The 14,113-nt window shown below is 34.8% G+C and overlaps 1 protein-coding gene across 3 annotated transcripts in view; it reads left to right on the top strand.

Moving 5' to 3' along the window:
• Nucleotides 1–3,998: 3,998 nt before the first annotated feature.
• RNF220 (ring finger protein 220) overlaps nt 3,999–14,113 on the top strand; it is a 335,380-nt gene continuing 325,265 nt past the window's right edge. For 2 of the 3 annotated variants that reach the window (XM_070941407.1, XM_070941406.1), the window contains exon 1: nt 4,014–4,638. In XM_070941407.1, the coding sequence (XP_070797508.1) occupies nt 4,014–4,638 (625 nt within the window). Of the gene's footprint in view, nt 4,639–14,113 lie in introns of all 3 variants that reach the window. The other variant, XM_070941405.1, reaches the window with a different exon arrangement.

The raw sequence follows: 14,113 nt of genomic DNA, 5'->3' as shown, positions 1-14,113 counted from the left end.
TATGTACATTTACATTGCTTTTTCTTCTGCAAAGGCTGGTGCCTTAATTTTCTCTCAAGGTTTTCTTTTCTCTTTTTCCTGAAATAACAAGTTTTCTGCAGGAAAAGAGCCTTCCCTGCAAAATTGGAGCGAATCAAAGCAGCTGCTTTTCTGTTACATCTGGGGACCCGATTTTCTATTACATTTTTAAAAATAGTTATTTGTATCTTTGAAAGTGGTGGCCTGAGTTTCAAACCACAGAGAGTATTATTCTTATTCTACCCTGTCTTCTCCAGCCCCCACTTTTTTTGCTAATTGTTTGCATTCTTTTTGTACTTACTCTTAGAACTCTCTGTTTCCCAAATATTAATTAATGGCAAGATATGCCAAATTGTAAAATTCCTTAATTTAAGACTGGAATTTTTTTCTTTGTACTGTCAGGTCCCGTATTTGTTGGGAATTTATTAGGAGGAAATCTAGTTTAGTTTAATGCATAACACATATGAGCACTTTAATTCCCCAACAGCTGGAATGGGTGCTTTGTAAAGATTAGGATTTTTTAACCACAAATGTATTTTCAAATTCCTGTTTCTAAAATTACATAATTACGAAGCACTAAGAGACCCAACCTGTAGTATCTAAAGGTACCCTCCAATATCTTTTTGAGGTTTGTGTTCTTTATGAAAAATAAAGTTAGGTTTACATTTTTTTTCTTCCGTTGGCAATAAGCAGGAAAAAAATCATAGATCTGTATTGTGTCATTTTAATTCCAAACATTTAAAAATAGCCAAAATTATAAAAATCTAACCAATATCATCAACATTAAGAATTTAAAAACAATTTGTTACATAAAAACTGTTGTTTGTCTTCTCTAAATATATTTTTAGGCTACCACCTGTAGTTTAAGACTACCTTTTTAAAAACTCATTTATATAAAGTAAACTGATAGTTTACTGCATATAAATGATTAGAAGGGTGCATCATGAATAGTTTTGCTTCCTTTTGACAATTTCTTAGCTAATTAAACTTATTTCTATGTTGATTAATAAATTTTAAAAATGCAAATTACGCCTGACATACTAGATTTCATTCTAGGTGTAGATGTTTATGATAGTGTTTTTATTTTCACATTGATTCAGTTTGTGCTTTTAAAAGCTGCAAATGGGGGGTGCCCTTATGTTCAAATATTTTTATCCATCAACTGGAAATCTTGTAAATGTAGGAAATCAGAATAGGCTTCGTAGAGTTCGTCTAACGGAGATAACCAATGGACAGTTATATGTAGCTTCATAGATTTATCTCCACCCCCTTGGCCACCTCCACTCCTTGTTTAGTTAATTTAACAAAGACTTTTTGCAATCTGTTTGGAGTTTGTCTGATGCCATGGAAAAGTATCTGCTGATTTATTTGGTTGCTTTTCGATTTCTGTCGCTAGACTGTCTTTTCTCTTCCTTTCAGCGAGGATGTCAGCTGTTATTACTTCCTATTGATCCCTTTGCAAAGTGAGAAGTGAACTAAAATTAATGTCAATTCCACTGCTCGGATCAATAGCTGGAGTTATTTTAATCTGGATTTGCACAGGGTGCTAAATTAAAAAAAATCAGCATAGAGGCAAAAAGTAACAGTTACTTACTTTGGCTGTACCACTCACTTCTGGTCACCAAAATATTTTTTCAGGCTGATTATCCTGCAATCCATATTTTTTTAATTAAGCAGGCCAGTTAGTTTTCTTATTTTGGGTTTTATATTTAAAAACCAATGACATTTTGACTTTGGGAGTGTATTAATTTATATAGATTTTCATAATGACTAGTTTTGCCGCAGCTTCGTCCATACATGCTTTAATGATGGCAGTGATTGGGAATAATAGCATGGGATGAAGTGATGACAGAAGGTATGTAACAGACAAGGGGAAAAGTAGACAGGAGTTTTTAAAAATAAAATTCAGTCTGAGCCATTATTAAAATATGTTGATTTATTGTCAAATGAAAAAGATAGCTGGAACGATTCACACTATTCTGTATGGAGTGTTAAGTATGGCTTCCATTAAATACATTTAATATAAGCAGGGATAGTAGCATTAGTGATATATTCTTCACCCTCTTTCATTCCCTTGGAGATTGTGGTTACCATATGCCAGTTCAGATAATGTTTCTTTTCCTAGGTAAATTATGTATACATTTTTGCTTTAAAATTAATCAAAGAAATATCCAGATTTCCCATAACCCTTTTCCACTATTGTAGCTTTTGATTTTGATACAGCTAAAACTCAGATGAAAGTTATTAAAGATGTGAAAGTGATTCAAAAAATGTTAATGAAATACTTCTAATCTTTTAGCACTGTTTTGTATAAGAAAGGAAACCAATGCAGTAGAAATAGGATGATGTCAGTCCATCTTCACACTACTATACTGTCAAACTTCTGGGTACAGGATAGAAGAAAAGGAAATGTTATTTCTGCACTGCATGAAGGATGTAGCAAGCATTCCATAGAGTTTGTTAACCTAGACTTGCCATTCAGATAATACAAAAGCCACTCCATTAGAAACGGGATCCTTTTAGTAAGTTTTATTTGCTAGGCCTGACCTTCTGGAACGAACAGACACATTTTGTACTGCTTTTTTATTATATGATTTTTTGTTTGTTTTTTGAGTGCTGTAAGGCTAGTATATTGTTTTAAAGTAAGCCTTTGTACATTAAAGTGAAGTAAATTCTAGCATACTTAATGACTGGGGCAGAAATTTAAACAAAAGGAATGCTAATGTTATTATAATAGGGGAATGAGTTTTCAAGCCTAGATAGGATTAGAAGCAAAGTTTGTAAATACATATGTACATAAAGGAAGTATATATATACATATACATAGAGAGAGAGAGAGAGAGAACATGGGATTTATTTTCTTGTACTCGGCAACTAGTGTTAAAAGAAAAATATATAAAATTATCCTCTAAATCTTAATGGAATATTGAGAGCAGTTTACAAATCTAGTTAAGCATGAGCACATTAGGAAGTAAAACTACTGATCCATTTTGTACTGTCCGCAAACTAAAAGGCAGATGCTTGGAAGAGATCAGATGGCACAGCCACTAATTACAATTTCAAATATTATCAGGGACGCCAAGGACTTTTTTTTTATTGATGTTGTTATTGTTTTCTTTTTAAAAAATGGAAGAATAGCTTAAATGTATGATTCAGACATATTATTTAGTCTCCCTTCATCACTAAGGATAATGGAAAACCCAAAACATGATATATATCTGCACAATTGGAATATATTCCTCTACTGCATTTATTTCATATTTTTGTATATTCATGAAGTATATACATTTTCATTTATAATTTTTTAGTAATGGATTCATTTATTGATATTAATTTTCAGATGTTGTAGTCATAGGCTTACATACACCAAGAATTTTTTTTGTTCCAATGTTTTTTTCTGGCAGGAATAATATATGTTTATCTTGTCACTAGAGATAGTTATTGCACCCTTGTTCAAATCCTTCAACCCCCACTTCAACATGTGGCTTGATCTGAATCTGCACTGATGCCTTATCCTTCTGTAAGGCAGAAGGGAAGGATAGCAAGGCCAGAGCAGGTGGCATTCTCTGCAGAAGGCACATATTCTGTTGGCTTTCAGATCTCTTGTGCCACATTTTATCTACCTTGGATGGACTGTCTCTTGAATCTTAAGTTTAATGCTAAAGCTGTAAAAGGGAGCAGGAGGAAGACTTGTACAGACCCTTAGAGGGAGTCAGAGACTCTTCAAGTAACATGTGAACTTGCCTGTTGGCTTTCTAAAAGAACGATACATGGAAAGTTGGCTTAGGCTTTTACAATTTTCTTGCTATATTAAGAACTGCCAGCTGTTAATTCAACTTTCTGTGTTTTTCCTCTTTTCCCCTTCTTTGTCTTTTCAGTTTTGGGATGGTGATAAGGGTTCGGTGAGATCTCTCAGCTCTACATTCAGACATCGCTTTGTTTTCCATCCAGGGAAGACCATTTCCCTTGTGGCCCTGCCAAGAAAAGAGACTCCAATGGACTTACACCGGGCAGCTTTCAAGATGGAAAACTCCTCCTACCTTCCCAATCCTTTGGCATCTCCAGCCCTGATGGTCCTGGCTTCCACTGCTGAAGCCAGCCGTGATGCTTCCATCCCCTGCCAACAGCCCAGGCCCTTTGGGGTCCCTGTGTCAGTGGACAAGGATGTGCACATCCCGTTCACCAATGGCTCCTATACTTTTGCCTCTATGTATCACCGACAAGGTGGGGTGCCTGGAGCATTCACCAACCGTGATTTTCCACCTTCGTTGCTGCATCTCCATCCTCAGTTTGCACCCCCTAATCTGGACTGTACCCCAATCAGCATGCTGAACCACAGTGGTGTTGGGGCCTTCCGTCCCTTTGCCTCCACTGAGGACCGGGAGAGTTATCAGTCGGCTTTTACACCTGCCAAGCGCCTGAAGAACTGTCATGATACCGACTCTCCCCATCTTCGTTTCTCAGATGCTGATGGCAAGGAGTATGAATTTGGAGCCCAGCTCCCATCTGGCTCTCCCGGCTCCCTCAAAATTGATGATACTGGAAAAAAGATCTTTGCTGTCTCTGGCCTCATTTCAGACCGAGAGACTTCCTCCAGTCCTGAGGACCGAAATGATAGATGTAAGTACCTTAGCTTTGTTTAACTGGGCTGCTAAATGCTCAACAGGTAATGCTTCTGAATGCTTGAGGGTTCTAAAGAGGCCAAACTATACATGGCCCTATTTTCCTTTAAATATTAGTGAATTACAGAAGAAGACAGATTGTAGAAAATCTAGACAAAATAATTTTTCTTTTCTGCTAGATCTTGGGTTCCAACTAGCAGAAAAACTGCCAACTTTCCAGAAAGAGGGAAAGTCTCTGTAAGAGGGGTCTGACTTTTCATTTATTTCAGGAAACTCAGTTTTTAAGGATAGTGTCTGTAAACTTTGTCTTCCACCTCTGTCCTTATGTATTTGATGCCAGTGGTAACAAAATATAGTTCTTTTACCCTGATATTAGTGTAAAACATGTTTGTTTTAATTAGACCTGACTTCTAGTAAGCTAATCTAACTTCTGTCATTAAAAGAGAGAAAGTAAGACATCTCATAATGTGTTACACAAGCTGAACTTCTTGCACTAATATACAATAATTTTCTGTAATACCCTCTATAAGTGCAAAAGTAGAATTCCAGAAGTGAAAATATTTCACGGACTAAGCTAAGCCTGAACCCAATTCACCTAGGATCTTACTGGAGCATTCCTCTCTCCAAGTAATCCCTTCCTTATTTAATGCCATGAGTTACCTCATTAGGGGAAAGTAGATCAAGAAGTACTTATCTAATATATTGATGATAAGGCAATGTTCAAGTCAGGCTGGTTTCTTCCCAATTTGAAAGCATATTATAGTTTAGATGTTAAGTTAGTTTGCCCACCCTTGCTTCCCATTAGTTCCTTTTGTAGTTGCTCATACTGCTTTGTCCCTTTTCTTCTTCCATTTTTAAAGAAGTGGTAAGATGGAGAGAAAAATAAGGATTTTTTTTCTTTTGAAAAAAAAAATTGGAGCACTTCCTGGTTCCCTGTTGGTTACCATTTTTCTTCTTTTTCTTTATGACACCAAGGAGAGTAATAGAGACATAGTTCCACTCTCTCCCTGTCGGTGCTGCTTCCTCAGGCTGTCTCCTTGAATTAGGCACTGTGTTAACTTCCCAGTGCTACGAGGCATCTGCCAAAAGCCTCTGCACCTTGTCAATAAAAGTCACCATAAAATCAACCTGCCTTATAAATCCATCACTCGTTGGTTCTGAAATATGCTATGCGTTTGTCTTTTATGTCAATGTTTGTGTGGAATGCTTCCTCAAAGACGAAACTACATGTTGCACTAATGGCTTGTGCGCTTTTTCCGTAGTGTGGCTTTGCTGAGTGAGAACCACCCAAATGTTCTTGTTGTCTTTGATGTTTGAGTGCAACAATTGTGTGTGCGTATGTATATGGTGTATGTGGATGTGGATGTGGATGAAAAGATGGGAGAAATAATAATAAAGTTTGAAAGGTAAGAAAAGAAAGATTTGCCCCAAGTAAAGATGTTATATAATTTAAAACAGTATGCATTACTAATGTAAATATAACAATTTACAAATACGAAATGAATGCAGATTATGCATATTGGAAGTCATATTCAAAATCCTGGCTCTGTCAATTAAATATACTTAGAGTGCATTAATTGCTTCATCTTGCTAACTGCTCCTGTTAAATAGTGGTATAAATGAACAAATATTTTATGAACTCACTGAACAGTGTTTAGAAAGTGATTGACTCAGAGGTAAACATGTGTTTAAATGTGGACACAGTTCAGAAGAATTAGGTTTTTTAGTGGTTTTTCTATACAAATATTTTCTTGAATTCTCAGATAATATTTGGGAGAACCACATAAAACATATTTAAAGAATGAAGGAGATATATAGACACTTACAAACAAAAGTAAAAAATATTTTACAAATAGGTTTTTGTATCTTAACATCTTCCAGTCTATTCATTCTTGATATTTCTTTCTTTGCTATGAAAAATAAATCAAAATTGATTTCAATTTCACGGAAAGCAGACCAAAAGTGGCTTCATACCAGCCTCCCCAGGTAAAATATAAAATAGGTTTTACACTTAGCACTGACTAGGTTAAGATTTGGGGGTGAATATTGGCTTCATCTAGTTAAAACTTTATTTTAACAGTCACGAGTTTTAAAGACATTTTATTATTTATCTGTATAAATATGTAAGTATCTCTATCTGAGGAGCAACAAACCTGGTTATATATAATTATGACCTTCAAATACCCTTGGCATGTTTAGGTCTTTTTTCATAGAACATATATTCTTGGGTATTTCAAAATCTTGAACAAGAAAACTGTACATAATCCATGTGTGAAAGATTATTTGTTGGTAGTTTCTAGAATGAGGCTGAGGATGGAGATAGATTTCTGATGATTCTACTGTTCTGAGTGGAACCAGAGGAATGCACGCATATTCACATGAAAGAAAATGTGGCATATCGGCTTTTATAGTCATTTAGCCCTTTCAAATGTGTGTCAATTTTTTTTATATGAATAACATATATAAACCTCTGTGAAATAAGGTTTCTTTTTACCAACAGTCTACAATACATTTTAGAGAAACAATTATATAGACAAACTGATCTGCAAAATTGTATTAATGGAGCTAGTAAAAACCATTGCATTAGCAATGCATTACCAATTGCATATGTCTCCAAGAGGCACTCTACAAAATATTTTGGCTCTGTTTATTTGCAGTCTTCCATATACTGAAATGGGATCAGACTGTGTGATGTGTGAATAACTTAAATCACAAAACATAACATTCCTTGTCTGGCACCAGCAGACTCTATTCTTTGTTTGTTTCTTATAATTTCAAACTTGGGATTTTCACTTGCTGCTTCATTTGTTTTTAATGAAAAAATAATACAAAACAACAAGCTTAGAGCTTGTGGAAACTGTGGGAAGTGTTTGTTTTTTTTAAAAAACAGAAATGCCATCCAAAGCTAATGGAATTTAATGAAGGGCAAAGTGTATCACTGTACAAGTATAGATGCAGGCATCTCATTTTATTAGTAAGATACTAAGAACAATACAGTATGTCTACATTCTCTGGAGACAAGAGTCTTATCTCTGTTAATTAGTCGTGTAAATCTAGATTGATTCTCTACCCATGTGAGAAGTTATTTAAGATTTACATTGGTCAACATTGCTTTGAGTCCTGCCTTCTGGGTATGTTTTGATCTTTAAAAAAATGGCTTAATATATTGAGTTGAACCATAGCTGTTGTGGATTTTATATTTACAGATTTAATATTTTATATATACAAAAGTTTACCCAAAATTAGTGACAAAATTGGAAGTGCAATGTGAATATATGTAAAGCTTAATTTTACAATCTGCCTCTCGGAATATTTCAGTGCATCAGTATATGGTAAATATTCTCCTTCCCTGTGGTCCAGAAAAGAACCCACAGGAGTTGTGCACAAAAGCCCTGAAGAATAAAGGATTTGTTTATGAAGATAAATATTTTATCCAAGTATCTATGTTTATATGTTTACTGAGAGCGTTAATCACATGGGGGAAGATGGTTTACACTCCATGTGTAGTGCAGAGGCATCTGCAGATACATTCTATTGGATTCTTCAAATAATGATTTGACCTTAATATCCAGCTACAATAGATTTAAACATTGTCCCTGTGTAACAGATCTCTGTAACTTTTAAAAATAATTTCTTTATCTTCTAATTCCTACTGATGGTCTTGTAGACTAATAATCAGAGTATGTCCTTTCAGGAGAGAAAAGTGGAGAGTCCTTAACAGCAGCTGGGTCAAGTACACCAAAATGTTCCATTGGCAAAAGCACTGCAGTTCTCCTTTCTGCTTTTTCAAAATTTGTTATTTTATACATGAATCTTCCCCAACTTCGTGCTCCCCATCCCCAATGAACTGGCACTGTAAGGCCTTGGCCTTTATTTTGAGTCTACATATTGTGCTTATTTGAACTGTTTCCTCCCCTTTATTGCACTTATTCAACTTTGGTTTATTGTTGATGAAACAGACTCTAATTTATTAGTTAGACATTTTTGCAATTTTGCTTCTTACAATTTATCAGCAGCAGTTTCTTTTTTAATGTCCCATAATGAAATGTTTTAAAAAATGTCAGTTTAAGACAGTTATGGGTGGTGGAGAGAGTCTGTTTTCTTATTCTTACCTCAGTTTCCTTACAGTTTTATATCACAGAAGACAGTGGACTTTTTTTGTTGGGCCTCAGTATTTGGACTGGCTTTGGAAATCACTTCAAGAACTTTGAAACTAATCAATGGAAATATTTAAGAAAGTCAAAATGCTGTTGAGTTAAAGTTACAGGTAGCAACAATAATGTATTAATACAATAATGTATTAATTTCTGGTTTTTCTTTTCTCTTAGCATATTAGACAACTGACTCAAGCTTCATCTTAGCTTTGGCTACCTCAGTAGAGCAGAGGCTGACCAAGTGTTTACACACTAGGGTCTAAACTCTAAAGTAAGGTGGGGGTGTATTCCAATTATCCAACACTCAAAATGTATACATTGTTTGCTTGTTTTACAGTTATGTGCTGAGGACCTCTTTTTTAAATAATTGATGCCGTACTTTATGGTTGTTAAAAGAAGAAAAGTAAAGCCTTGTTGTAAAAAGGTATTAGACATGATCTAATATCAGGTCTGTTTTTAAAACATACTAGAAAGACATCCTATGGAAATGGCTGCATCTCTAATAGAATGAGTAAATGCGTATCTGTGGTGAATTTTAAATGTAGAAAATTAGTTCTACATCTCAAGAAAAGAGCCTTTCTGATGGGCCATATTTTACTAAGGAAATGTAAACTACATTTTCTTGGGTTGTCAGAGCCCTTTCCTGCTGCATTATGACCATCCGTCCCCTCAGCAAACTGTTGCTGAACCTTCTTGCCATTTTGCTCTGTTTAATTGTGATGTTGGCATAAAGAAAGGCTTGGGCCGTTAACGTGGCGGAGAGTTGGGTGTGAGCTGCTCCAGTGCTGCCGGCTGCAGGACCATCTGGCCTGGCTCGCCTCCTCAGGTCTCCAGCTTCCCTTTCTCTTTATGTGTGCCGAGGCTGCCTTGCACACTTGGAATGCCTAATCACCATGGTGAGAGGATGGGCCTTGCCTCCTGCCCCTTCCCATCAATTGTCATGCAGAACTGATCCAGAGGACCGTTGTCTTTGCGGCAGCCCGCTTGCCTGGCCATGCCTGGCCCTTGGCATAAGGACGGCTTTTAATTGATCATTTGTGGGGGAGGGCAGGGGTGGTTTCAGCCTCTCAATGTTTCCCAACACAGTCTCTGCCGCACGGCCAGATTTCTCATTTGTTTGGGAAACGCTGGTGATTTAGCTTTTACTCCCCCGCCTTCCCGATTTCCTTTTAGGCTCCGCTTATTGCTGTTTTATGGGGAACTCTGAGGGCTTGTAACGGTGACTCTGAGGAGCACTGAGCAAGATATAAACATTGTGTTTATCTTCTCACAACTGGGAAGGGGGCACATACGGACACTAAATATTTATTGTTCTTCCTTCACTGTGTGTTCGTGTTTGTATTTGCATGAACAATTATGGATTTATTATCTTTGGGCAAGATGAACTCTTAATCCAGCCGCTTTCCTCAATCCTAGGAGCATATCTTAAAACCTAGGGAGAGAAACTTGCTTGTCACAGAAAAGTTCAAACTTAACTTGGCTGGCATCACCTATTAGAAGACCTAATTTTTTTTGTATTGTACAAAAGAAATGTCTTCTTAGGTTTACAGAGCATTATTTTATATTGCTTTTGTGGTTTATGCTGTTTTGTGTATTTTTTTTTGTCTCAGTTTCTTTTTATTTAAAAGTAGGAATACTGGGCCCTGATATTGGCTAGCAGGACCAGTCTTACAATTAAGAGTGAGGAGATCTGCCTCAGGTAATATATCTTTTAAAAGTATGTTTAAAATAAAAAAATAAACTATTTCATTTTGATGAAATCACCATTTTGATTTTTTTTTCCCTTTTGCGCATTGATACATCTTTGGTATTCTGTGTAATGACATTGTTATTGCATGTTATTGACTTAACATTGGAAAAAATATTATGGGCTGCCACAAATTTATAATCAAATAAGTTGATATACAAGGCCTCAATTTAGAGTCTGTAGTATTATTTTTACATAATATAATGTAGTAATCTCATAGAAATCATGGGATTTTTGTATTTGTTTATCTTCAAATATTAGCACTATTAAACACTATAAGTACTAAAGTAGAAAATCTTTGTAAAATAACTGATTGAATAAAATGAAACACAGCACTGTTGAGAAATAGTTGACCAAGCAGTAACCAAGTAATTATTACCCTAATTAATACTATTTTAGGGAATCCAGATCATTTTCCTCAAAATAGGATTTCTGTTGTGAGGGTATCACATTTTCTTAGGTTTGTCAGAAATGTAGAGCATCAGTTACAATGTTTAATTCTATAGAATGTATTTGCATGGCAATGCAACTAATCATTTCCATTTGAAAATATCCAGATTGCCTCATGATACATTCTGTTGCAAGAGTATTTTCCATCCATCTATTACAAGATGGCATAATGCTGTGTTCCTTGTAGTAGATCTGAAATTGATGGTGCAGCCCTGAGAATCGTGTTGTGTTAATATTTGAGGGTTGGTTTATTGCCACACAGTGATACAATATATAACATTATATAATAAAACATATAATATTCTATATAATAAAGCTGTTTGTATGTTTGCTGATTGGATAGTTTTGTGCATTATCACAAATATCCAAAGCTATAGAGAAAGTGGCCATAACCATTTATAATTTTAAGTAACCTCAAAATGGTGGCCATAATATATACCTAAAAGGTTGGATGACTGTCTCAAATATTATGGTTTTGACCTTTGACCTTCCCGTGTTTGTCAGCGGCTAAATAAGTATCTGAAATTTACAGAGGGAAAAAATGATAAGAGTTAGACATCAGCTACTTCTTCCCATTTCTTTCCCTAAACTATTTTTTTTCCATTAAAAAATGATGGCAACCTTTCCAAAGATTTACTAATGAATCTTTTTTATTCGAATATTCTTTGTCTCATTTAAGTTTCTCTCATCATACTCTTTGAGATTTTGATCCTGTTGTTTTAAGGTTCAGAGTTGAAACAGAGAAAGCTATTGTTTTAGTGTTTATCACTAGTAAAATTATTTCTAGCAATCAGGCCTTTCCCTCCTCTCGTCCTGCCTACTTTTAGTGAATTGGAGATAAGTTTGATGGGATGAATAGTTTATCTTGAAACGGATTCTAACATAAAAAGTATTTTATCCCAATTGTCATTTTTCTCTCATTATATTTAACAAATGAAATGACATCTCCTATATTTACACATATGAATGTTTTATACCATTTCTCTGTTAAAATTCTGCATAAAAAGAATAAAACAGTCATTAAAATTGTATGACTTGTTCCCATACTCCTCCATTTCTTTACTAACAAAATATAGAGGGAGTCTTAATAAAATTTTACTTTATACATTATTTTTGGTACTTTGTAGTGGACAGTATGATTTATTATAAATATTAGAAATTAATATATAATACATATATGCAGAGGATTTGATTAAGCTCAACAATTGGCTTTTGTTGGTTTGACTAAACCTGCTTAATGCATACAGGGTAATGAAGCGTAAGTCATTAGAGAGATGATACGACATTGTAATATTAGGGTACAGTGCTAATGTTGTTTACTTTGGGAAGTAAGCTACATTGAAAATTGTGTTATACATGTCATAGAATCATACTATAAATGCTTTTGAGGTTTAAAAAATGAAAATAATTTTCCAATTAGCACCATTCCCGGTGAAAGTAGGAAGTTATTACATTTTCCTATTCTATGTTTCTACTCTTCACTGTATATATGTTTGTTGATATCCTGGTTAATGAATTTCCTTCTCTCTTATTTAGAAAGCAGAATAGCCATGAAAGTTTTTCATAGCCATATTATGTTAACTCCTCTTTTGAATTGCTACATTATTCCTTCTGTGTGAAACTTACATCATTACAACTGGATATTTTCTATGAAAGAAAACGCTACATCAGGTGTGTCTGCTAATCATGGTAATATATCTAACTTGCAGAGATTGCTGTCTATGAGCAAGGGAAATTCCGTAAGAATTGTGACCTGTTCTTATTGCTACCTTCATATTGCTTTTCTTTTCAATGATGAAATATGTATTGTTGTATTTACTGTTGAAAATTAGTTATTGCTTAGGATAGGAATATCTTAATTTATAGCCCTCTAAGGTTGTTAATTTGTCATATTCATCAAGATTTATTAAAATAAACAGTTTGTATATTCTGATCCTCCATCTATATAATTACTTAAATAATTTTGTAGCAAGATTTGGCCCTGTTTTAATTATATGAAGGATAACAAGCAATAATAAAATAACAATTGATTCTTTATAATTTATTCTGGTATATTGTGCTGTACCTGAATACCTGAAGGATTAGGGGAGTCACTGGATATTTGAGAGAAGATAGAGTAAGGAATTAGGTTACCTGTGTAATTTAAGATTGTTTTGACTTTTTCATGTGTGTTAAAAACAAAGCATTGACACAGCATATTAAAAAACCAAAGCTTTTAAAAATACGCCTTGTACTATTTTTGAAAACAGGACAATATTAATACTGTCTTATAATTTGAAGTACATATTGTTTATCCTTTTAAAGAGTTTGCATTGAAATGTTACATTTCTAGCAACCAGATTTTGAATTACAGATAATAGAATGAAAGAGTTGAATGATCAGTGAGTCATATAGTATGACTCATTGCATTAAGTACTCCTAGCAGGTTGCCAACAACTTTCCATCCAGAGGTTCATATTATAGGAACATGGGATGTCTTTATAGTTTGGAGTTTCCTGACCATTGTGTTAACAGTGTCTTCTATTTTTTAATGGCTTACTCTGAATCTAGAACAGCTAGAACAGTTCAAATGACCTCACCTGAGTTGGTTCTTCAAGCTGGACAGAGGCAGTGTCCCTAACAATTGAAACATTGGGAATAAGAGATACATTTTTGTCATTGCATCTAATAAATTAAAGTTTAAGAAAGTCCTCTCAACTGGTTCATACTAAACACTAAAAATGTAGTTTATTTTGACTTAGTGTATTGTAAGAATCAAGGGTCAGAATAATATTTAATACAGATAATCCTTGATTTAGAACTATTCATTTAATGACTGTTCAAAGTTACAACCGCACTGAAAAAAAGGGATAACCCATCCTCACACATGCAATCATCATAGCATCCCCACAGACACAGGTTAAAAATCGGGATGCTTGGCAACCAGCATGTGTTTACAATAGTTGCAGCATCCCAGGATTATGTGATCTCCATTTGCGATCTTCCGGGCTGGCTTCTGACAAAGTCAACAGGGGAAGCTGGAGTCACTTAGCAACTGCATATTCACAACAATGGCAAAGATTCGCTTAATAACCATGGCAAAAAAGGTTGTAAAATTGGATGCAACTCAACAACTGCCTTGC

Source organism: Pituophis catenifer, unplaced genomic scaffold (genome assembly GCF_029215685.1).
Source record: "Pituophis catenifer annectens isolate HBS135680 unplaced genomic scaffold, rPitCat1.0.hap2 SCAF_3, whole genome shotgun sequence".
NCBI classification, from domain to species: domain Eukaryota; kingdom Metazoa; phylum Chordata; class Lepidosauria; order Squamata; family Colubridae; genus Pituophis; species Pituophis catenifer.
This window is presented reverse-complemented; position numbering and strand designations above follow the sequence as displayed.